The sequence below is a fragment of the Candoia aspera genome, chromosome 7, assembly GCF_035149785.1.
Source record: "Candoia aspera isolate rCanAsp1 chromosome 7, rCanAsp1.hap2, whole genome shotgun sequence".
Lineage (NCBI taxonomy): Eukaryota > Metazoa > Chordata > Lepidosauria > Squamata > Boidae > Candoia > Candoia aspera.
Window position 1 is genome coordinate 21452874 of NC_086159.1, and position 24152 is coordinate 21477025.

Sequence of the window (24152 nt, forward strand, 5' to 3'; positions counted from 1 at the left end):
GTTCATGAATCTGATGTAGCAGATCCTAGTCTGCAAAAACTTATGCCACAATAGCTTTATTAGTCTTTAAAATGTCATAGTGCATGGTGGCTTCAAAGATTAATAGCCGTAATGAAACAAGCACCACTTACTTTTATTAGCCACCTAACACATATTCTGTATTCACATGCATATATGACTAAAAGAAAAATAAGATCAAATACATACTTATTCAAACTAAATGTACTTTATAACATCGTTGACTATAGCAGCTTTGTTCAACCTGATGCCTTTTAGATGTATTTGGCTTTAACTCCCATAATCCTCAGCTCATGGAAGCTGATCTAACACATCTGGAGGACAACTTGTTAAGAAGCCTGGTCTATCTACAGGCACATTATGTTTCAGGGTCAGTACCAACAAAACAATGCTGAGTAGTGTGTTTTCAAAGAGGAGACTTACCCCCTTGGAATCTACAGATCCATTAAAATGGTGAAACTTGAGCTGAATAAGTAAAAGCAGAATGAAGAGAGAGAGAGAGAGAGAGAGAGAGAGAGAACTAGCTTGCAAAGCAACATTGAGGCCACAATATTAACAATGGCAATGACATGCAGAAGAGACAGACTTTGCTAAGTGCTGCGATAGAGGAAAACAAGCACCCAAGAGTTTACTCCAGTGGGAATCTGCAGGTGAGAGGGAGGAATTAATGCTATGTTTCAGAGTACTGTATAAAAATATCAAGGCTGGCCAGAGGCAGAGGCAGTGGCTGAAACCAGACAGTTCTTGGTTGTTTAGCTGTCCACTGTGAAGGATAGAGCTACATGGGCTGCTTTAATTTCCTAAACTGTCCTGCCTCCCCTCAGATGAAATGGGGGGGGGATACGCCTATCACCAATACTGTAGTAAAATTCAACTAACAGTTGGGTCACAGAAAGGGGGAAATGACTCTATCTTGTTCACTGACTTAGGCTGCCAAATATCTTGGCCCTGATTCAGACCTGACTCTACCAGTGTCAGAAGCTAGGGGATACGATCTGAAAACGTTACATTGCATTACTCAAAGGAAGAAGCTGCTGAGATAACCACAGAACAAAACAGAACTTTCTTGGTTCAGAAAGGAATGTAACAAGAGAAGCCCAAATGGATTTTACTGATTAATCCAAAGATTCTGCACCAGCTAATTTCTTTCATTCTAGACAGACTTACAGAAGACCTTGGAATCTGCCACTACATTGTTAGCCCACCAGGTTTTGGTCTGTGTACTACCTAAGATCTCTTATCTCCTCACCATCTGTCAAGGCACACGCCTCACCAACCTGGGCACAAGCATTTGCCAATTAATCTGGAAGATTTTTATTTTAGAGCTATATGGCATAGCAGCATTGAGCATGTATTAAGGCGATGGACCAGATGTTGCTTCCATGTCTGCTGAAAATTCAAGACCCACTTTATCAGTCTTTGCTGTAATCAGTTTCCTGCCCATACAAACTATGTTAAACAAAGCTGTACATTTTTGTATGCAGCAGCCCTTGCAAATCTCCTTCCTGCCCTTTCTTTGTATGACAGTATCATACAAGGTCACACTGGATCAGTTAAATTCATATTTCTGCAGTGGTACATGGTACAAAATTGACTAGAAGCTTCAAAGCAGCAAAATTGGGACCAATTGTTCCTCCTTACATTATATTTGATTGACTGTCTGCAATACAGAGAATTTAAACTCTTTCTTTTGAAAATCAGGCCTAGGTTTTGTATTTTTATTTGAGTCTTGCTATTTCTTATTTCTTTAGTAAATCAAAAGGTAAAATTTGATTCAGAGATGGGAAGGAAGGAACAAGAATACCACTATTACTGACAGTTTCAGACAAAGTTACCTTCCTTTAGTGAGGGAAGAACAGACAATGAGATGTATAAAATCAGTAGTTTACTATGGCAAGTTCTGAAAGGAATTTATGGCATAACAATAGATTTGCCTTTTTTCAAGGATGGTGGTGTGATAGAGGTTTCACTGCTCACAGTGTGATTAAACCTAATATTATCTGTGAATCAGGTGACTTTTGACAGTACTTCAAAGATATATAAAAATTATTTGACTGGAGAAGACAGCAGCTAAACAGAAAGGAGTACAAACACTACAGTAACAGTGCCTCCATCACATCACCTTCAATGTGTTTGGAAACTATTGTCTGTCCATACACCAGAGCATAGTCTATTATGGGGTGGGGATGAGGAATAGTCTTGACACAGGAGAGAGCAAGAGAGGAAGGAAGCATCTAAGGAACATGAATGAGAGAGACAGTACCTCTACCATACAGGGAGGGAGGAAAAAGAACTCACGATAATCTAAGCATGCATGTCAATTAGAAAGCCATGCTCTGAAAACGGGATCTTGCCCCAATGAAATTAGCTTGCAAGACTAAAACATCATAAAAGAACATAACCAGACGTGGCTTTTGTTCTGTAATACTAAAGACCTCTCCAGTCTCATGATGAGGTCTTTCCAACGATAGAAATTCACAGTACTCTATCAAGCCAACCAGGTAATTTGGACCTTTTTTCAGAGCGGTGGGAGGTCTGATAGAGTCAGTGGTTTCAGAAAGGCAGTTCAGAGGAACCATCCTCACTGAGGCATAAAGGACGAGCAGGGAACCTGAGGCTGCCTAGATGCTGCAGTGCCGGCTGGTGCTGATAAGAACAGGTAACAGGTTCCCTAACCTTGCATAAAGGATGAGAGCCAAGAGTGAGGAAGCGAAGGACGAAAAAGCAGAGATTCAAGGGCTGAAATATGAAACAAACAAAAGCAGCAGCTAAAAACCAGAGAAGCGACTAAAAAAAATTGAATTAAGGAAACACAAGACTGCTTCAGAAACTATTCAAACATGAAGCACAGTACTCACTGCTTCTCTCCTAGCAAATTCATCCTCTCCACGGTATGGGGGCCACCCTTGTTCCCCTGGCTGGCCATGCCCTGCTCTGCCTGAGGGGATCTCCATTGGTTGACCTCCGATCCTGCTAGCAATTCCCACCTGAGTGAGGTGCTGTATCTGAGAACCTTAAAAGCAAATATTGTTTTGTTTTCATCTTACCATGCAGCATCAGAAGTGAGAAGGGCAAACAATCTGAGAAACAAGGGCCAGGGAGGTAAGGCATAATCAAAGAAATGGGGCCCAGGGGAAAAAAAAGACAAAGTCCAGACTTCATTCAATTAACCTTTTGGAAAGACTGACAAATTAGGATCAACAAAAGGATCTGCTTGCATGCAAACTTCTGAACAGTGTTCTTTTCCAAATGGAGGGTATTGTCTGTGTGATTTTTAAAAAAGGATCATGCTGAAGGCAAACATGGTAGAGCAGAAAAGAGGGGAAGAGAAAGGGTCAGAAAGGCAACACTTCTGACCTATCAATATTTAGCCATCATTAATGTGCAATTTAAGAGAATATACTTCATGCTAATGATTTGCCCTCAATAGAAGAAAATATTTGCTAAATTTAGAATACTCAGCTGCACAGTAAAAGCTGAATCCAGCTTCTGGAGAACAGCTTTCATATCTGTTCTCTTATATGAATGGAAGGTGGGGGTGAGTTTAAAACACCCATTTTACCCTTTAAACCCCACCCAAATGAGGAAAAAAATAGCCAATTACTTTTTTGAGGAGTGCTATTACAGCTTTAAAGCTCTGCGAGGCTTCACTTTTTAAAACCACCCCAAAAGCTAAAAAAAAAAATCCCCAAAACCCTTAATGAAAATTCTCAGCTTTGCTTATTTGAAGGCACTCTGAGGGGTGAAAATGGGCTGCCTGTGGGTGGCCAACTCTGGTAGAAGTCTCTTAGCTGCTTTTACTGACTCTCTCCTGGAATCAGGAGTACTGATCTGAACCAGACTGATCAGTACCTTAGAGAAGTCCTCTGACTTGTTTCTAATGCTAATTTTATACAAACAATACCCAAGGATATTGGCTAGATAACACAGAGACGTGTTGCCCCATTTACCTTTTAAAGCATACTTGGAAAGGATTGGAAACCATGCTTTTGTATACCCTAAAGCGATGTTTCTCAACCTTAGCAACTTTAAGAGGTATGGACTCAAATTCCTCAGAATTCCCCAGCCAGCATGCTAAGGTTGAGAAACACTGTTCTGAAGAAAGAAACCAAGGGCTTACAACCATGCATGCTGCCTTTCATAGATATGATGCCATAGCATTGTTTTATATGTGTGTATAAAATCTGCCCTCATCTGGAAAGGAAAATCTAACTCTTTTCACTTGGAGTGGTTTCTGATAGATAAGAGAGAAGTCACCACAGTTAGATCTGTTCATCTGTTAGAAATGGCAACTGAAGTACTTGGTTCCTGAGGCAGCCTTTTCATCTCCTCATACAATAAATCATAACACAATCTGGAAGGGTGCACAAGCTAACTCTATCCCCAAGTACATTATAGGCGTCTTTCCTGGTGTTTGTGTGGGAAGGGAATGTCACAGTTCTTACCAAGGAAGAGCAAAATTCAGACATACAGTAGCCTTTGCCCCCAGCTAATGGTTGAACCCTTTTGTACCTTCTACAGTTGTCTTCATACACAGAACTGTGGTAAGAGGCCTCTTGGGGCATATGGAGGAAGGATAAACTCTAATGTTTGGAATTATAAATGTTCTGAACCCTTGCATCTTTTATTGTTTTCTTTCCAGTGTCATTATAATATGCAAACGAGCTACAGATCTATACATACACTGGAAGTGCACTGCTGAGTTAGATAAAAAAAGTAGGTCCATCCAACAGATATGGATGGGTTTCACACAGAGGCTTAGTGAAATTGTTTTCCACTAAAGCTCAGCTGGGAATGCAAAATATATGTATTTGGCCATCCAGAGCCTCCCCAGGTCCAGGCACAAAGTTTACTTGAGCTAAGATGAGTAGGAGACTATTCCTGCCTCTTCTTTATATTCTAAGATTAGGGTCTAACCTAGTCATCAGAGTTATGGCTAATTTGTAGGAGAAACTCTTTGTAATACAGATTTCTTAGAAATTATTACCTGCAGTGCTTCCAACTGGTCGTGGCCGTGCCACTGATGGCATTTCCTCTGGGTAGATGCCTCGAGTGGAGTACTGGACATCAGATGGCTGGGGGTCTGGGTGTATTAATTCAACAGGTGGAAGAAACCCTGGTCCTAGGTTTTGCCTGCTAGCAGAAAACAATGAGACACATTCATTCATCCATCCATTCATTCATTCACTCATAAATAAGACTTTTGTACTGCTTCATTCTTACTGACACTAAGTAGTTATCTATCCATGCATTTACAAGATGCATTTCTGTATATATGCCTCAGTTCACTGGCTATCATCATAGGGAAAGGCAGGGAAATGAATAGCCCAAGAGCATCAGAGCACATGCTGACTAGATATTAGGAGGATGAGAAGGGACGAAATGATGTCAGTGGCCTACTCTGTCTTATAACATCTACCAAGCTTGCAATTTGGTTCAAAATAAGGAAGAGGTATTTGCCGTTCTTAGGAAAAATAAGAATTATTCAGCAAATACACAAATCAAATAATCAGCAAAGTACCTCTGCAACAGGCCTGGAGCTGAGGGTGGAGTCATCCCAAATTCCATGTATCTCTGAAAAAAAGACCATATATTAGGGGGGGCGGGGAAAGACCCATGACTGTACCTTCTAAAAAATCAGGGTATGGTATAATAGAACTCAAAAGGAAAAGTTAAGAGAGTAAAAGCTTTCCAAATATTGAATACTTTAAGTTAGGAAAACTTATCAAATCAAAAAGTTTATCGGCATGGTGTAGGAGCAAGTCAAGGGGCCTATTACAGAAAAGTTAGTCACATTCAGAAAATGGCAATCTTGGCAAAAGAAAAAGCAACACAAACATATATAAATAAAATACAAGAACAGAATAATGGATTTAAAAAAGGGTTTTGGTAAGCATACCATCAAAAGTTTAAATACCAACAATTAAACCATATATACAGATGCTCTTGAACTCAATTCCTGATGTCCATGAGGACATAATCATTCAATTTCCTGGCAACAGTAAAGAAGTGGTGTTGCATCTTTTTTTAACTCTCCAGTCGAATTTACAGCCTGGGAATTTCCTGGAGGTCTTCTATCCAGGTACTAATGAGATCCAACCTTACTTAACTTCCAAGCTCTGACACAATTGGACAGCCGCTGAGAAGCAGAAAATGTAGGATACCTTTACGAAGAAGAAGGGAAAAAAATTCTTGAGGACAGAAGGAACTATCCTTTCTCACAAGGGTGCTCTTGAGATGAGCATCAATGAGACTACTAACTGTGTGAGCCTGGCTGTAGGGTGACCCCCACTGACTGCTAGGGGTATCTCTTGGTGCCCGGACAGGAGTGTTTGTTGACTGTCCTCCTGACCCTCCAGGATGGGTGATGGCAGCAGAACTAGACGCTTGACTACTAGGAGCCACCAGGGCAAAGGCATCGTCCAGGAGAGAATGCATTGTTTGCCGGGCCTCTTCAATAGATGGCTGAGGAGGGACATATTGGACAGCATGGGAAGGCAGGCCTGAGTATTTTCCCAATTCAGTTGAAGAAGGCGTCTGGGGATCTGCAGGAAGGTCAGGATCAGACTGAAAAGGAACAGAAAGATGGGGGATAAGAACAAAGACATTATCTAAATATTATTTCAGTATGATATTATTTGTCATAATGTCATCTATGTGTGACATTGTGCAAATTTTATTGGGTGTATTATGAGTATCTTTAGCAATATCTCCTTCTCCAAAGTTGGTAGCTGATGACATGCCACATATTCTAAGAAATAGTGTACCCAAGATGTCAATGGAAGAGTGTATGCTGGCCATAACCTCTGTCTCAACTACTCACAGATAACATTTTTACATTCTGCACATTACACGAGATATAATTAATAATATTTGCAGATAACTGAAATGCATGAATTCCATGTAGGATGAAAATCCAGGTAAGAGTACTTCTAGTACAACCAGGCTGAATCTTTCTTCACTGAGCAACTAGCCAGTCATTCCTCCCAGGCTTCCCATGCAGTTTGTGGAAAATAATGGTGATAGAGTGGTCCCAGGCTGCAAATATACATGGCCAGAACTGCTTTGGGTTTGTGAAGTTGTGGGAGCTAAGAAATTCACAAACCCAAAACAGTTCTGGCCATGTATATTTTGCAGCCTGGGACTACTCTATCACCATTATTGATAGCTATGGGAGGAGGGCCATGGTGACTCAGTGGTTAGGATGCTGAGTCAGAGGACCATTAAGGTCAGCAGCTTGGCAGTTCAAAACCCGAGAGCGCAAGCCACGTGACGGAGTGAGCTCCCGTCAATTTGCCCCAGCTCCTGCTAACCTAGCAGTTCGAAAGCATGCAGATGCAAGTAGATGAATAGGTACCACTTTGGTGGGAAAATAACAGGGACATGAAACGAGCCCCCTCGGGCATCCCCCGGGCAACAGTGATGTCACCAGCAAATCCTTTCAATACAGAAGCACCTTGGTAGGTGCTTCTGACATGAGAAAAAAAAAAAGCTATGGGAGGAAGGTGAAGGAAGACGACAGCAAGGCATTTAACAAAATTCCCTGTGACATTCTGATTAGCAAGCTGGTTGCATATAGGCTGAACAGCATGAGAATGGTGGATACAGAAATAGTTTGAAAACCTTATTCAAGGAATACTCATCTATAATTCCTCACCAAACTGAAGGGAAGTACCCAGTGAGGCGTTATAGTTGTACAGTGATTTTTAGTAAGGATTTGGATAACAAGGTAGAGGGAATATTTATTAATTTTGCAGATGATTCAAAAATACCCTAAATCCCAAGAGGACCAAAACAAAATTCAAAATGATCTTGATAGGTTAGAGAAATTGCTAGGAATAATGGAACAGATACAAAGTCAGAAATCAGAATCAGAAATCAATACTGAGTGCAGGATATCTGATCTGGAAATTGTACTTGTGGAAAAAGAACCTGAAAAAAAAGTCAATTGTAAACTGAATATGAATCAGCACAGTAGCAAATGCCTTTTTAAAAAAAAAAAAAAAGGCTGAATCAATCAAAGCAGAATTCTAAATTTTAGGATATATTTTATCACTTCATTCTGCAATGATCACACCCCACTTTGAATATTGTAGGAGGAGAGCCATGGTAGTCAATGGTAGCTAAAAATGGGAAGGATTCAGAAAAATTGGGATAGTTAAGAGAAGGGCAACAAGGACGCTTAAGGACTGGAAAGTTCTATGAAAGGAACTGGGAACTCTTCAAATAGTTTGTCACACAAAAGGCAGCCAAGACCTTTTCTTTATCACATCAGAGAATGGGACAAGTCAGGAATAACTGATTTAAGCTACAGATTCCAAAGGAAAGCATCAAAACCAATTACCCAGAGACCTCCCTTCATTGGAAGCAGAAGCTAGGCAGATGCTTTAATTAGAGGCCTTGCGCTGACCAGAGGGTTGGACACTGTGGCTCAGGCTTCCAAGTCCAGGATTCTCAGTGGCAGCTCAGTGCATGAAACCCCTTTTCTCGAGTCCCTAGTTATACCTCCCCTTCTAAGACAGAAAGTCGATTTGGGGTAGGTCTAAAAATCAAGCTTCTTTAAATGACTGTGAAAAACCACTTTTACATTAACATTCTTCACTGTAGTCATGCAACATTCAGCTGCAAGTTGGCAACACTATTTTTTCTGAAAGACAAAATGCTACTCCCACCCGTGGGAGCTCTAAACATACAATGTAGGCTGAGTTGTTGACGCCCGGAGGCCTTTTGTAAGTCCCATCGCTGTCTGTTGTGATTAGCCTGTCCTTGTCTGCATCCATTGGGCTTCCATTCATCTGATGCCTCCGACGCTGCTTTGGAGATCGTTTTGCCCGTGAACTAAAAAAAAAAAAGTTTCTTTAAATAACATTAAGACATTTATTTAATTATTTATTTAGCAAATTTATACAGCTGCCCAACTCACCAAAAGTGACTCTGGATGGCATAAAACAATCAGATAAAACGGCCAATATAAAACCAACAAATAAAAATATAAAAACCATATTAATAAATACAATAAAAAACCAAGATACAAACCATGGGTGAAGGGAGGATAAAAATGGCCCCCTCAACAATGGAGCCATCTAAGCAAGAGCCCGGTTGCCTGGCAGCCCAAGGCCTGATCACATAACCAGGTCTTTTTTTTTTTAATTTCTTCTTAAAATAATGACAGAAAAAGGGGGGGGGAACGCAAAAAACACACAAAGATACATATGTCATAAAAAAATACATAACAGGTGCTTAAAAAAAATAATAAAAATATAACAGAAAGAAATAAAATAAAAATATAAAACATAGTATGTCATTACAACAATAAACAACTGAATTAATACACACACTTGCATCCTATGTGCATTAGATAAATATATATAGAATTGTAATGGTTTTTGTTGTAATGACATAACCAGGCCTTGAGGGCTTCTTAAAATATCAGAAGGGATGGGGCTGATCTAATCTCGGGGAAAAGGATATTCCATACAGTGGGCGCCACAGCAGAGAAGGGACTTCTCCTGGGACCCACCAAATGCAGGTCCCCGGCTGATGGTATGTTATGTTATATTTGTTATGTTATTACACCTTCTCTGTGAGATCTGATGGGGCAGGCTGATGTAACTGGGGAGACATGGTCCCTTAGCCCGGTTCTGTGCCATTAGGGGCTTTAAAGGTTAAAACCAGCACCTTAAATTGGACCCAGAAGCAAACTGGCAACCAACGCAGCTCGCAGAGCAGAGGTGTAACATGCATTGTTCTTGGAGCGCACATAACTGCCCATGCCGCTGCATTCTGGACCAGCTGAAGTTTCCAGATACTCTTCAAGGGCAGCCCAATGTAGAGCGCTTTGCAGTAGTCCAATCTGGAGGTGACTAGGGCATGAGTGACTGTAAGCAGGGCCTGCTGATCCATTGTCTAAATTGCAGGCTTTCCTAGTGTTTTCAATATAACACATTTTAGAATGAAACATTGCCTCACAGAGTTTGTAGAATCTGAAACATCTTTTATTTAAGTCTCTTCAAATTTTAAGAAAATCTGTCTAAAGATGGTTGATGCAAGAATTTTCATTCCCACCACTACTTCCCATTTTATATGCTACATTTTATTGCTTTTATTTTTGCAACTGCAGCAAAAGCTTTGGCAAATGAGTGAACATGAATAATAACATAACAAACATAACGTAACATAACGTAAAACATAACAAATAGCTAGCCTAATTGTGAAACACTTTCACTTATCCAGATTCACAAGTGAATCATCACCATCTGAAACTTAAAAAAACAAATCAGAACACTCATTTAGTTTTCCATCTGATGGGCCTAGTTTAGATATTATTGTAAAATGAACCAAGTTTCTAAATACTGGCATGAATACAAAACTGCTGGTGGTATCTTTGTAGGTACTTACATTTTATTTGCTTATTTTGTATTGGCCATTGATTGAGAATACATTAACAGATTATACATTTTAATCAATTTATCCTGCCTTCTCTCCAAAAGAGACCCCAAAGTAAATCAGAATAATCAAAGAACAAGCATCTTTAAAATATATGTATATTTACACAACTAACTTATTAAGATGTACAGAAAACAAAGCCAAGGAAACAAATTACAACAGATGGCCCTGTAAAACAGAACAGCATTGACTTGTTTCCAAAAAGCAAGAACAGCTGTAATCTGATCACACTGACTTCACAGGAGAAGGCTTTCAATAATCAATATTACACCTTTAAAAGCTGGTGGTGAATGCCAGCTTTTATTCACCAGAAAGAAAGGCACCTGAAGCAGATCTCCCATCTGTACATCCTAATATTAACAAGGGTATTAAGGGAGAAGCCATGCTCGAGAAAACTCAAAAAAGACCTGGGAGCTGTAGTTAAAGGAACGGAACATGCAACCCCCTCTTTAGTGTTAGTATCTTCTATTGTCTTTATTTCTTTTCTCCTTGTGCCTGCCCAAGTGAGAAACTTATAAATGAAACACAACACAAATATTTTAACATTCTTAATATTTTAGGAACATGCACACTTTCCAAATTAACAGGAATTAATTCCGCTGTCTCAATCTTACCTCTTCCGGGGTTCTATGAAAACAGTTGGCATGTTGCCACTAGGGTCCAAGATTTTATCTATCTGCATCTGAGCCTTGCGGTACATCTGCTGCTGCTCTTTGGTGTCAATGATAACCACGTCATCCACAATTGGGAATTCATAATGTCCTTTGCGCTTGGCTCGTAGTCGGATCTTGTTACGGTGATGCTCAATCTCAGACTTATGCCTCAGAGCTGTTTGTATCTTTCAAGAAAATAAAATAGGGAGACGCGCTAAACCTCTTTTGGAACAGGATGTTTTTCCTCTGACGTGATCAAAATGGATCAGATAGAGGAAGGAAAATATTAGAAATAAATATTGAACACTTGCCAGAATATAACTTCAGGTAGAAAAAAAAATCCCACACTGTATGAATCATACTGCAAGGACAATTGGAAGAAGAGGGAGCACAGCGTATTAATAAAAGAGCATGACAAACAGCATGCAAATTGCACCTCCTGCAAGCTGTCATAAAGGCACAGCAGCAAAGAAATCAGAGAGGATCCGGGCTGTGGTAAAAGCTTCTACAGTAAAGAATGTGCCTGCATAAAACTAAGAATTAACAATCTGGTAAGAATTCTGCTTGGGTTTATGTGGGAGAATCTCTGTCCTGGACACATCTTCCTGATTACAGGTAATTCTCCTGCATCGCTGCTTTAGGAGTGACTACAGCAGAACCTCATGGGGAGAAGACAAAAGCAAAGTAGTTAATCATACAGGGAAACATCATCAATTTCCATTGTCCCTTAGTTGCATCCACATCCAAGCTTACCAAAAGACTGATCTTGCTTCCAACACCCTTCAGAATCTGCTATTATAGGAAATGAAATCCACTTTCATTTAAGAAGTCTCTGATGCATTTGAATTAGGGGGCTCATTCGAAGGAGACATAAAGGCATACTGTCAAATATTTAAATACAATTACCTCACTCAGTGAGAGCAGGAGTATGTGGATATCTGTTTGTGAACTTGTAGATGTAACCAATAAGTGTGAATCTATGAATTCTTTCAATGTAGCATACAGAGGTTTCAGTCTGTGACATAAAAATATGGGAACTTGGATGTATACATAAGATACCCAGAGCACAATATCCTAGAAAAATGGAGGCAGTCTGAATAGAAGAAACTAAGGCAATAACCTCTCTGCACATGGGAAATCTAAAAAGGGGAAGAAAGTATTTTTCAGCTTCATCCACAAGGCTAGGATTTATGCCGGGCTATTCTTCCAAAGAAGTTGCTGATGTTGAGAAAAGGAGAGATGTGGTGCCTTGCATTGTCCAAATTACTTTTACCTTTCCAGTTAACATTTTGGGGTACTCCCATTTCATGAAGGGGCCACAGTCATGCATGACATAGCACATCAAGTTGAGGTTAACATGACTTTACAGAACAAAATTAAGAAAAGCCACAGGCAAGGAGACACACAAGTAGCCAGGCTCGAACGAGGGGTGCCTGGGAGCACAATCCTAAAGATGTATCATAAATCCTGAGACTTGTAGTTTGGTCAAAGTGGCAGAGGACTTGCTGAAGGTCACTCTCTCCCTGTCAAGGAGGTAGATACAAGGAGAGAACCCCCTCAGTTAGGGTCTCATTTATGGAATGCCTTCTCCAAAGAGCAGATCTAAGGCCCACATAATTTTTTTTTTTACTTCCAGGCAAAATATTTCCTTTCTTCCAGGTATTTCTATAATTTTGTGTTAGCTTGATTTTAAGTGCCTCCTCTACACTGTAATAGTCATTTCACTTCATTTCTAAATAACATGTCTCTACTGCCCCACTTCAAATTTGATGTTCTTCTTATCCTATGAATAGAATTGCATATATGATAAACGGTTTTAGTGTTTTTCTTCTCTTTTTAAAAATGTTTTAAACTTTTTTTTTAATCTTTTAACCATACTTCCAATCTGACCAGGGAACTATGGAACTTGTGAGGATTAGAAATTTAATATATTTATGCAGACATATTTATTAGATTCCCTCTTCCCAAATAATCTTTGGAACCATCGTTTGAAGATAGGGAAGGAGCTGTAAAATGTTAAGTTAGTGATGAAAACAAATTCTTCTTGTGAGATGTATGCTGTCATTATCAGAGGCTATGAGAGAGGAGACCAAGAAGATTACCTCCTTATTGATTTTGTTGGTTTCTGCAACTCGGTCAGAGAGTGGTTGGTTCTGCACTGGAGGCACTGGGATGGGCTGCATGGCAATCAGTTGAATCTTGCTAGGGACTCTTCGACTGATTTCAGAGGATCGTGACATTCGGTCCACGTGCTCAAAGATAGAGGCTGAAGACTGCTGCTCAGTTCCATTAGTGATCTGTGGAGGGCCTGGATTACAAATATAAAAAGAGAAAATTGTATTAGTTTAATAATCATAGTCAAATCCCAGGGCACATAAAATTTTACAAAACACGCTGAGGTCAAACAGCAAATCATTATTTGAATAGTATCATTGGAATTAGAACAATAATGTAATATAAAACAATAACAACAAAATTAAATACTAATAAAACTGAGTATGTGTCATGAGTACTGATGGTGAGCAGGAGGGGGCCCCTATCCAGGGGGGAAAACGCATGCGTAGTACTGAGGAGTTAAGCAGCCATTCAAAGAGACACAGTTCAGACCCGCCTTGACTTTTGGGCTTTATCTGTCTGGGTTTTTCCCACGCTTCTTCAGTTTGTTAGGATTTTCTGTCTAATGTAGCAGTAATAAAGTACTAGACCTATTCCTTGTCTCAGCGTGGTTCCTGGCTGTTAGGACAGTATGTTTGAATTGGGAAGCCAGAGTTGAGACTGGAAAATAATAATAATAATTAATGTTTAAAACATGCAATTCATATCAAAAATGAAAAACATGTAATTCTGGAACACATATTTCACTATGAGAGCCAGTTGGTGCAGTGGTTAAGGTACCAGGCTAGAAAACAGGAGACTGTGAGTTTTAGTCCCACCTTAGGCACAAAGCCAGCTGGGTGACCTTGGACCAGTTACTCTCTCTCAGCCCTAGGAAGGAGGCAATGGCAAACCACTTCCAAAAAACCTTGCCAGGAAAACTGCAGGGACTAGTCCAGGCAGTCGCCAGGAGTCAAGACTGACTCGAAAGGATTCCCCCCCAAAATCACTATTCTATAGACCCACCTCAATCTTCAAATGTCTGATTCTTCTTGATCCACCAGAGGGCAAAGGCAAAATTAGTATAAATGTCTAGCAGCACAGCACTTGAGACACGTAGGGATTTAGCAAAACTGAATGCATTTCCCCAAGGTTGAGTGCACATTTCATTCAATTGGTTATAAATGAGCCAACAACACCCAAAGGCCATTTAGGAATTATGGGACATGTAGTCCAGCACTTCGAAGAATGATCCAGTAAACAGAGCACAACAGGTCCTTTCTCAAAAATGCAGCAGAAAAAAAAAGAATGGTCATGGGTTTCTTTTTGTGTAGTGAAGTCATGCATTTTATTCAGCAATATTCTTTTATGCTTCAGATATAGAATATGATAGTTTAAAAAAACGTTTAAGTCTTAGCTCAAGATTTTGACTTGGGACAGCACAAAGATTCAGATATTAGCTAGACCAACAGCACTCAGCCCAACCAGCTTCACAAGGTACTTGTGGGGAAAAACTGAAGGAAGATGTAGTATGGATGCCACCTTGAGCTCTTGAAGGAAAGGCATGCTATCAATATAGTGCATATATAAATCAGACTACAGGTAGTCCTCAACTTACAACAGCAACTGGGATGGGAATTTCCATCGCTAGATGATGCAGTTGTAAAGCATGATGTTCAGCGCCATCGTAACTTTGAAAGGTCACTGACCAAATGGTTGTAGGTCACAGACCACCTGTATGTCCCAGTCTGGGATGCTAGGATAAAGATGATGGGGTTTGCGACCCATTACAATGTAAACTGATATTGTGGGCTGTTCCTTCAGTAATCTGTTTGGCTGGCTTGTCAGTTCTTGAGCTCAGCTCAGCTCAGCTCAGCTCAGTTGGAGGCTTGGAGGGATCCCAATTCCCTTAGGGGTAACGGGGAGTCAGTGGAACCAGTCCACTGCCTACAACAAAAGAAACCACTCACAAATGCACCTCAGGTTTGCACAGATTAGTTGCAAATGGAAATAAAATTACTTCTACCCTAATGACCATGGTACTATTTATTTTTTTATCCACAGCAGAGTAATGAGAATTAAAATTGGTGTCAGGCATATGGTGAAATCCACAGAAACCATACTAAAATTAAAGATTTGAATTTTCATTTATCGTCCTGGTGATGTCAGTCCTTAAAAGTAGACCAGACTAGGAAACCAAAGCCACGGAGGCCAGTATCACTTTTATTATAAAGTTATAATAACAGAATCTTGCAAATCTGACTGCACTTTCCCCGTCCCTCCCTTTTTATTTGTGAAAACTGGAGAGGTCTTGTCTGAGATGTTTTCTCAGGTTACAGTTCTGCCCCAGACTCATGTTTCTTTCATCTGACCATTGTCTTGGTAGTGGATCGTCCTCCTGTCGCTCAAGGCCATTCTTTTGTTCCACTACAGGTGTGGACCAAAATGAAAAATATCCCATTTCTAGTTCACCTAAGGTTTTGCCCCTAAATGCTCCTGACGTAGACAATGGGGTTTAAGGCAGAGTCTGGGGATGCACACATGATCATAAAGCACTTGCTGAACTTGGAACAGCATTCCTTGTACTGCTACATGATAGTGTGCAATTAATATTGCAATACATTGAACAACCCCCCCATGCTTTTGTGTGTGTGTGTGCATGTCACATATCTACAGATGCAAGACAGGATTCTGAGGGGAAAAAAAGCAGTAAGGGCAGAAAGCAACTTTCTCTTATATTATGTAAAAAACAAGTACAAGGCACAGAAGTGGTAGTTAATTTACTACATGAAGATCAAGTTAATGAATCCGTACAAGTCTGATTAACTATATTCAAAGTGCCTCCCTAAGCCAAAATTAGCTTTATTATTGCTTTCCTAGAATTATAAGATTTTGCTTAGTAAAAGCCACATGAATTTTCTAGTGACAGTTGGCCATGCTGAGAAGAAGTCAAAAGAAGATTAAAAAGTATGAGATAGGCAAGTCTATTGTATAAGCCAAAACAAGACCATGGCTTTGCTATGCAAAGGCACATTCAGCACACGGGCTCTCAGTTTCACTTTTTGACATGGTCACAAGGCCAGAAACTCTCACTTTTGCTTTAAAGAAACTACAATAGCATTATTTTAGACATTTGACTAAAATAAACCTACTTCTTATGTTTTATGAAGTTGGTTTATTTCCAAAAACCAGAATTTAAATTAGCCACAATTCAGGATTCAGATGTAATACAAAACAGTATAACTGAATATGGAACCAAATGCTTCCAATTTTCACTTCACAGTTAAACCAAAGAAGAGAGGAGAACATTAAGTTGTGGTTTAGTTTTATATTTGAAAGAAGGTTTTATGAACAACTCTTAAATGGCTGCCTGAAATGAAGCAATAAAGATTATTGTCAAGAGATGAATATGATTTTAACAGTAGCAAGAACATCTGGTAATGTTCAGAAACTCAGGATTAAAGACTTGTCTTCCATGATAATGGGAAGTTAGATCCTGATACAACCCTCTGCTTTATAAATAAAAAAATAAGACCTCTATTCAGCAAACTATTACTCATAAATCTGCAGCCATATAGAAGTCACCCTAAGCTCTCCTACTTAAAATCTTCTAAGTCCACTTGCACATAAAATGAAAATGCAGAGGGAGGAAGGCACTGCACAGCTATCTGCTTGAAGTTAAACCACATGTATGCATAAATAAAATCACAGCAAATACTTGTCTTTAGGAATGTATTTTAAAATGTCTAGGGCAAGGATGGGCACTTTTTAATTTTTGGTAAGTGTTCTCTCTCTTCCTGACATTCCCCTTTTCTTCTTTCAGCACTCTCCCTTCTTTCTCCCTCTCCCTCTCATGCAGCTGCCTCAGGTGTTGGCCTTAGGCCTACTGATAGCCTAATCCTGCTAAACTGCAAGGGGAGCAGTCCCGAAGGTGGAGAAATAGCACACAGGGAAAGGATTTAGAGAAACGACTTCTCCTGCTACCTTGCATTTCTAAATTCCTCCATAAGCAAAGCATCATGCAATAATAGACAGGAAAAGGAGGCATATAGGTTAGTCATCAAGCACAGGTTTTACATGCATAAGATCCTAAATTCAACCTCAGTTAAGTAGCCAGTGATATGAATGATCTGAACATGATCGTGGAAAGTTGCTAAGAGTAGATAATTGTAGGTGACTTATTTATTCAGGGTAAAGTTGTTTCATATCAAAATACACAGTGAAGATGCCTAAAGGAAAATCGACTACATTTACTTCTATAGTCAAGACCCTCTCATCCTATGCTTAAATTTGCTGCTAGATCCAGCTTCGTATTCTTTTTGAAACTTACCCACTCTGTTTACTCCTGATAGCATCCAGAGAAAATAAAACAAAGGGTATTGTTAAAATTCACCACACCATGACAGGAAAGTCAGATGCTATTGAAAAGGATTCTAATACAGTAGTTAACACAAGGGAATGACTTCTACAGTTTCACCAAGGACACACCATAGGCCTTCTGAGGGACTTCGTTCTGTGTTCTAAGGGAATGCACCACACGTGTTCTTGAAGGTCTACTGTTTAAGGTTCTGGGATAGAACATATACACTTGCACAGGCACCATCACAATGATCTCATTTATTTGCATAGGTGAATACAGAGTTTCTTAGTACCCATTTGTTCACAAAATTAGCCAAGGAATAAAAAGGACTCAGATTTACCAGATAACTAGTATCTTCGGTCTATTCAGTTCAGCTGGAACTATGGCTAAAATTAACTTGTATAGCATAGCCACAATTAAAGGGAAGAAATCATGGAGGGAATCAAATACATAAGCATCTGTTGCACAAATAGTTTGAGTGCTTACAATCATTCAAAAAACAAGGGCCTATCAACGTATTTTGCAAATGATGGTCAGGAGAATTATCAATCTGTTTCAGCACTTGTAGCACATGTGTATGATTTAAGAACAGATATTTATATAAATTATTTCAATATTAGATCAAAGTATAACAGCATGTAACTTACCAGATTTGCTAACTCTATGAGACTTCACCTCACTGACAGCTGTTTGAGGCCTCGCGGTTTCATCCCCCGTTTCTCGGCCACTCGAGTGCTCACTTGCTGTGGAATCAGCATCAGAAGGGGAAACTCTGTATATACCAAAACAATATTCTTATTAAACTGCATATTTCACATTTATACTGTATTATAAACATCAGATTAGGAAAAGAAATAATATGTCAGTTTTCAACTTGTCCTTTTACACATCTCTATAACTATCTTATGGGAACCAGTGTAGCGGTTAAGGCATCAGGCTAGAAACCGGGAAACCGTGAGTTCTAGTCCCACCTTAGGCATGAAGCCAGCTGGGTGACCTTGGGCCAGTCACTCTCTCTCAGCCCTAGGAAGGAAGCAATGGCAAACCACTCCTAAAAAACCTGCCAAGAAAATGGCAAGGACTTGTCCAGGCAGTCTCCAAGAATCGGACACAATTGAACAGATTAAAAAAATAATAACTACGTTAGAGAGAGCCAGTTTGGTCTAACAGTTAAGGCAACAGGCTAGAAACCAGGAGACTGAGAGTTCTAGTCCCGCCTTAGGCATGAAAGCCGGCTGGGTGACCTTGGGCCAGTCCCTCTCAGCTCAACTCACCTCACAGGTCTGTTGTTGTGGGGAAAACAGGAGGAGGAAGAAGTATTAGGTATGTTTGCCACCTTGAATTATTTATAAAAATAATAAAGGCAGGACAGAAAATAAAATAAAATGAAATAAAAATATAAGGTTGCTAAGGAGTGTGGATTTTAATCAATGCTTCATTTCACCCAGATTAATGCATTATTATATCCCTTCAAATAATGTCCAAGGTAGTTATATTTCTATTTTGATTTCATGCCTTCGATTCAGTGTTGACTCCTGTTGACTATATGGATAAGCCCCTGCAGTCTTCTTGACAAGATTTTTGGAAGTGGTTTGCCATTGCCTTCTTCCTAGGACTGAGAGAGAGAGACTGGCCCAAGGTCACCAGTCATCCAGCCTCGTGTGGCGCAAAGTGGTAGGCGGCAGTATTGCAACCGAAACTCTCCCCACGACCTGAATTCGATCCCAGCGGAAGCTGGATTCTCAGGTAGCTGGCTCAGGTCGACTCAGCCTTCCACCCTTCCGAGGTTGGTAAAATGAGTACCCGGCTTGCTGGGGAAGGTGACGACTGGGGAAGGCAATGGCAAACCAACCCGTCATAGTCTGCCAAGAAAACGTCACGAAAGCAGCGTCCCCCCAAAGGGTCAGACATGAATCGGTGCTTGCACAGGGGACCTTTCACCTTCACCAGATTCCAGATAAACCACTCAGCTGAAAGGGGCATTCTGCAAAGAACAATGGTATGAATGAAGCAATCCTCTTTGAAGTATTCAAGTACCTGTGTCCTCTAGAAGGCTTGACACAGCTGCTTTGAAAGCTTTCTTCAGCTATTTGCACACATGCATGGACAATACTTCTACTGGGCCTTCCACAGAACAAGGTTGCTTTAATGCTTTTTACAGAGCCATTAAAGAGCTTTGTCTGTGCCAATACACTTTCAAAGTGCCCATTTTGAATGCTTTGAACAGCCTTGCAAGAGGTATTACTGCATACAACACATAATGAACTTACCACATTGACTGAGGCAGGATGTGAGGCTGACCTATTCATGGCATAAATGACTAATTGTCAATTACAGATGTAGTAATTAGAATATATCCAATTCAAATACCATCATCAGAAACCTGCAGACATGTTCCATCCAGTAAGGGCTTTGATTTTTTTCCATTACCAGGCAAAGACCTTTTCTTTTTCCCAAGCATTTTAATATATGGTGTGGTTTAATATTACTTTAGCTATTTGAATTTACTGTACATTTCTGTTCTTGCGTTTTTAAAATGGGTGTAATATTTGTTCCCCTCAATGGTTTTTAACCAGTATGATTTACTGCATTTTGGGGTAATTATAATTACTTTCAAATGTTCCTATTTTCATTTTTAAAGCTCCTATTTGGGAATATCTGCTATCAAATAATTCATATAATGGATCCTCCATGTTCAGTGAAGATCAAAACATCAAATGCAGGGTATAGGGCATTTAGGCTTCCATCAAGGATTGGCTGGCATTTGCCCTTCCCTAACAGCCACATGCTAAATGGATCCCCACATATAATGCATAGAACTTGGCAGGGCTAGTCATTAACCAACTTTAGAAGTGGAACGAAGACATATATACAGTACTCTTCCCTTTAATTACATAAGAAGGGCTGTAGCGACCATGGCTGTTCTGGTTAATTATGGAGTTATCTTTCTAAACATCAGGTGGGAACCACATTGGAGAAGGCCATTGTAAAAGCTGGAAACTTCAGAAAGTTTAGCTACGTGATTACATCACGCTAGAACTTGACCCCACAAAGTCATGTCCTGGTGCATCCAACACTTGTAGCCTGAAAAATTTCCACAGTTAAGAAACCCAGTAGAAGAACCTAGGAAACAAATCCCTGTGGACTTATATGAAAGGTAAGTTCCTGAGCAAGAACTATTCAAACTGAGAAAAAGCCTCAGAGAACAAAATAAATCCTCTGGAACCGATTAACTTTAAACTGTGCTGAACAATTTCTTATCCTCTGAACTGACCTCCCTCTATGTCGGACATTCTTGGATGGCTTTGAAGATAACTTGGTCTTGGGGCTTGGCAAGTCACCATTTTCAGAGGGTGTAGTATCCTTAATTGGTCCTGGCAGAGGAGTTGGTTCATGTATGATCAGGATGTCATCTTTGTTATGTTGGCCTAAGTGCTGCTTTGCAAAATCAAAGCCTTTTACGCTAGGAGCTTGTAGCTAAAGTGCAAAAAAAGAACAAATGAAGACCATTAAAACAAAAGCAAGAAACAGCAATCATGAGCTTACACTGTAAAGTATGCAAGCTAAAATTTGGCCAATGAATTCAAAGGCCTGCAGAGTAATAGAACAATAAGTAGATTGAACAGAAATGCATGCACTCCTGAGAAAGTGAAAGAATGGTTCTAATAAGGAGGATCTGAGGCAGCTCAATGATACGTTCAGTTTGAATTTAGGTCACAGAAAATTAAAAATTCACCATGATTGCTGCTCAAATGACAGCTTTTTGAGAATACTTAATTGTCCAGAAACACTCTTGGAAGCAAAGTCATAATAAAATGACATGATCTAAATTTACAGTGCAGAGTACATCTGCCTGGTAAGTTCAAAGCTTTCCCCAGATTGGCGGTCTCCAGAGTTATGGTACTTATCCTGGGAGCTGCAGTCCAGTGCTTCCATAGAGCATCAGTTTTAGGAAAGGCTGATTCAGAGACATCTCATGGAAAACAAACAAACAACTGAAGCAAATGATCTATAAAGATCAAACTGTGGTGAAAGATGAAGACAAACTCTGTTTTAGTGAGATTCCCAAAAAATGTAAAGATTATGCTCCTGAATTTGGAATCTCTGTTTTGGTTATTCCTTGCTTCTTTTTGTTCATATCTTTTTCTACATAATAACAAAACCCACTTTTGTTTTAAGAGGAGCTAAGGCTCCCCAAAACACAACAATGTACATAAACTCATAGAATGCTCAGTTTAAAGGTTCTATTTGTTTAAAAAAAACAGCACACATTATTTATTTCTCAGCTAAGCAAAAGTACAGTCAAATGGAAAGAACTGCTGTTACTGAGTAAGGTGTACTAGCATTTCCATGTTGTAACACAACTTCTCCCAACCTGGCACTGGGACTGCACTTTCCAGAATGCTTGCTGTGACCGCTAGCCATTCCAACATATCTGGAAGGTGCCACCTTGAAGAAGGTTAGCAAAACTGTTTAAACGGCAGAGAATTCTACTGACAAGTTTAAACCAGCAGATGGAGATAAAAAGCTTTGAAGAGAAAGGTACTTTCTACTTGTTGGTATATTACAAAACATCATGACTTCAGGACTAGATTGTACAGACAGTAATACAATCCTGTGAAGAATCTACATCTGTTAACAGTGGCGGTGTTTCTGGGATTCCAGTTAGGCAGCCTACCATATTCAGAATTTTATTTATTTAGCTTATTTATTTATTGAGCTTATTGAGCTTGCTTGCTTATTTATTTATTTATTGAGCTTTTCGACCGCCCAACTCATATGCAACAACTCTGGGCAGTTATAGAATTCTATCAGAAACAGCCAACATGGCATAGTTAAGAAGCTGAACTTGAACCAGGCAGTCCCAGGTTAAGTCATCCCTCTACCACAAGCCTATGGGTGACTTTCCACTACTCTCTCTCAGATGAATCTCTCTTATCGGCTTGTTGTAGGGAGACCCCATGTATGTTGCCTTGAGCTCTCAAAGAATAGACAGAATAGAAATGCAATACTAGATAATACATGTAGGTATTGTTATTACTATTAATAATAAACAATAAACACAAAGTATGTTAAACTCTCCCAATGTGATGCCATCCAGTGCTGTGGGACTTCAATACCTACTATGAGTGACCAAACTGTTTAAGGTTGATGGGAGCTGTAGTCCAAAATATCTATATGGCAGCAAGTCAGAAAAGGCTGTTGTAAAGCAAACCAATTCACTTATTCCCCTTGTTGCCATTCTTCCTTTTTGATTCATATTGAGCATGCCGTTGGTTGGAAGGGATGCTTATTATGCTTATTTTTACTGGATGCCCTCAAAGGAAGAGAGATAGAGAGATGATTCCTGAAATCATAACAATCTGTGGTCCTTCAAGCTTTGCCAGGACTAGTCATGTCCAATTCCTAAACAGTTTGATCATACTGTGTATGATAAAGAATCCATTTATATACAATCAGTTGACTCCAGAGCAGCTGTTCATGGATATAGTTTTCAAAGCAGAGGACATGATCCCCCAAACAGCATTACTAAAGACTACAGGTAGACATACACAGATGACAGGTACATTTAGACACCTTTCATATATCCCAGCCCCAAGCTATTTAGGGCTTTGTAGGTTAAATTGTAACTCCAAGTGCTGAAATGGCTCAAACAGAAATGCAAGCCAATGAGATTATCTCAGTGACTGAAGATTACTGAGCTGCCTTTTGTAGCAGCCTTCGACAATGACATATCTTTCTTTCCCTAATCCCTTATCTGAGGCTACAGAGTCTGATAGAGGATTAACAATTCAGAATCATCAGATCTGATGAAACAAATGCATGCACCTGAAAGTAATATAATACATGCAGAGTAAAGGGCCTTCCAAAAGAGATGTGATAAAGGACACAAGAGTCAAGATTTGTCACTGAATTAGAGCTGCAGGTTTGGGAAGGCAGAGAGGTAAGGGCCAATCATTAGCATGTAAGAAGCCTCTTAACAGGCTCCAGATAAATACATACATACATATATTTTCAGTTATTTATGATTTCACAAATTTTACTGTACTAGTTTCTCTTTATGAGTGACCTTGAATGATTCTTTCTTTAATCTTTACTCAGACTTGTTCATGCTGACAGCCATAATTCAACTTTGAATTGCCAAAAATGGCAGAGCCAGAACCAAAATGATATTGAAGCAACATTTAATTAAATACCACTATTTTTGTTTATTTTTATTTATTTATTTTCTATCCCGCCTTTATTATTTTTATAAATAACTTAAGGCGGTGAACATACCAAATACTCCTTCCTCCTCTTTTCCCCACAACAACAACCCTGTGAGGTGAGTTGGGCTGAGAGGGTGACTGGCCCGAGGTCACCCAGCCGGCTTTCATGCCTAAAGCTGGACTAGAACTCTGGTTTCTAGCCTGTTGCCTTAACCACTAGACCAAACTGGCTCTCTTACCACTATTATGATTACTTTCCATTTATTTACTAATATTTCCCTTCTCTCACATTAAGAAGTGTAATTTACAGGTCTAGCAGTTAAGGTGCTGGGCTAGAAACTAGGATATTGTGAGTTCTAGTCCTGCCTTAGG

General features: G+C 39.7%; 1 protein-coding gene across 3 annotated transcripts in view; it reads right to left on the bottom strand.

The window, feature by feature from the left end:
- The window catches only part of KIAA1549 (KIAA1549 ortholog), a 141220-nt gene that overhangs the window by 1078 nt on the left and 115990 nt on the right, over positions 1 to 24152 (bottom strand). The window contains exons 11-19 of one of the 3 annotated variants that reach the window (XM_063308374.1): positions 20846 to 21048; positions 18219 to 18343; positions 13220 to 13425; positions 11079 to 11302; positions 8712 to 8856; positions 6280 to 6585; positions 5540 to 5592; positions 5006 to 5151; positions 2877 to 3031 (exon numbers count right to left, since the gene is read on the bottom strand). In XM_063308374.1, the coding sequence (XP_063164444.1) occupies positions 2877 to 3031; positions 5006 to 5151; positions 5540 to 5592; positions 6280 to 6585; positions 8712 to 8856; positions 11079 to 11302; positions 13220 to 13425; positions 18219 to 18343; positions 20846 to 21048 (1563 nt within the window). Of the gene's footprint in view, positions 1 to 2876; positions 3032 to 5005; positions 5155 to 5539; positions 5593 to 6279; positions 6586 to 8711; positions 8857 to 11078; positions 11303 to 13219; positions 13426 to 18218; positions 18344 to 20845; positions 21049 to 24152 lie in introns of all 3 variants that reach the window. The other 2 variants (XM_063308373.1, XM_063308375.1) reach the window with 2 other exon arrangements.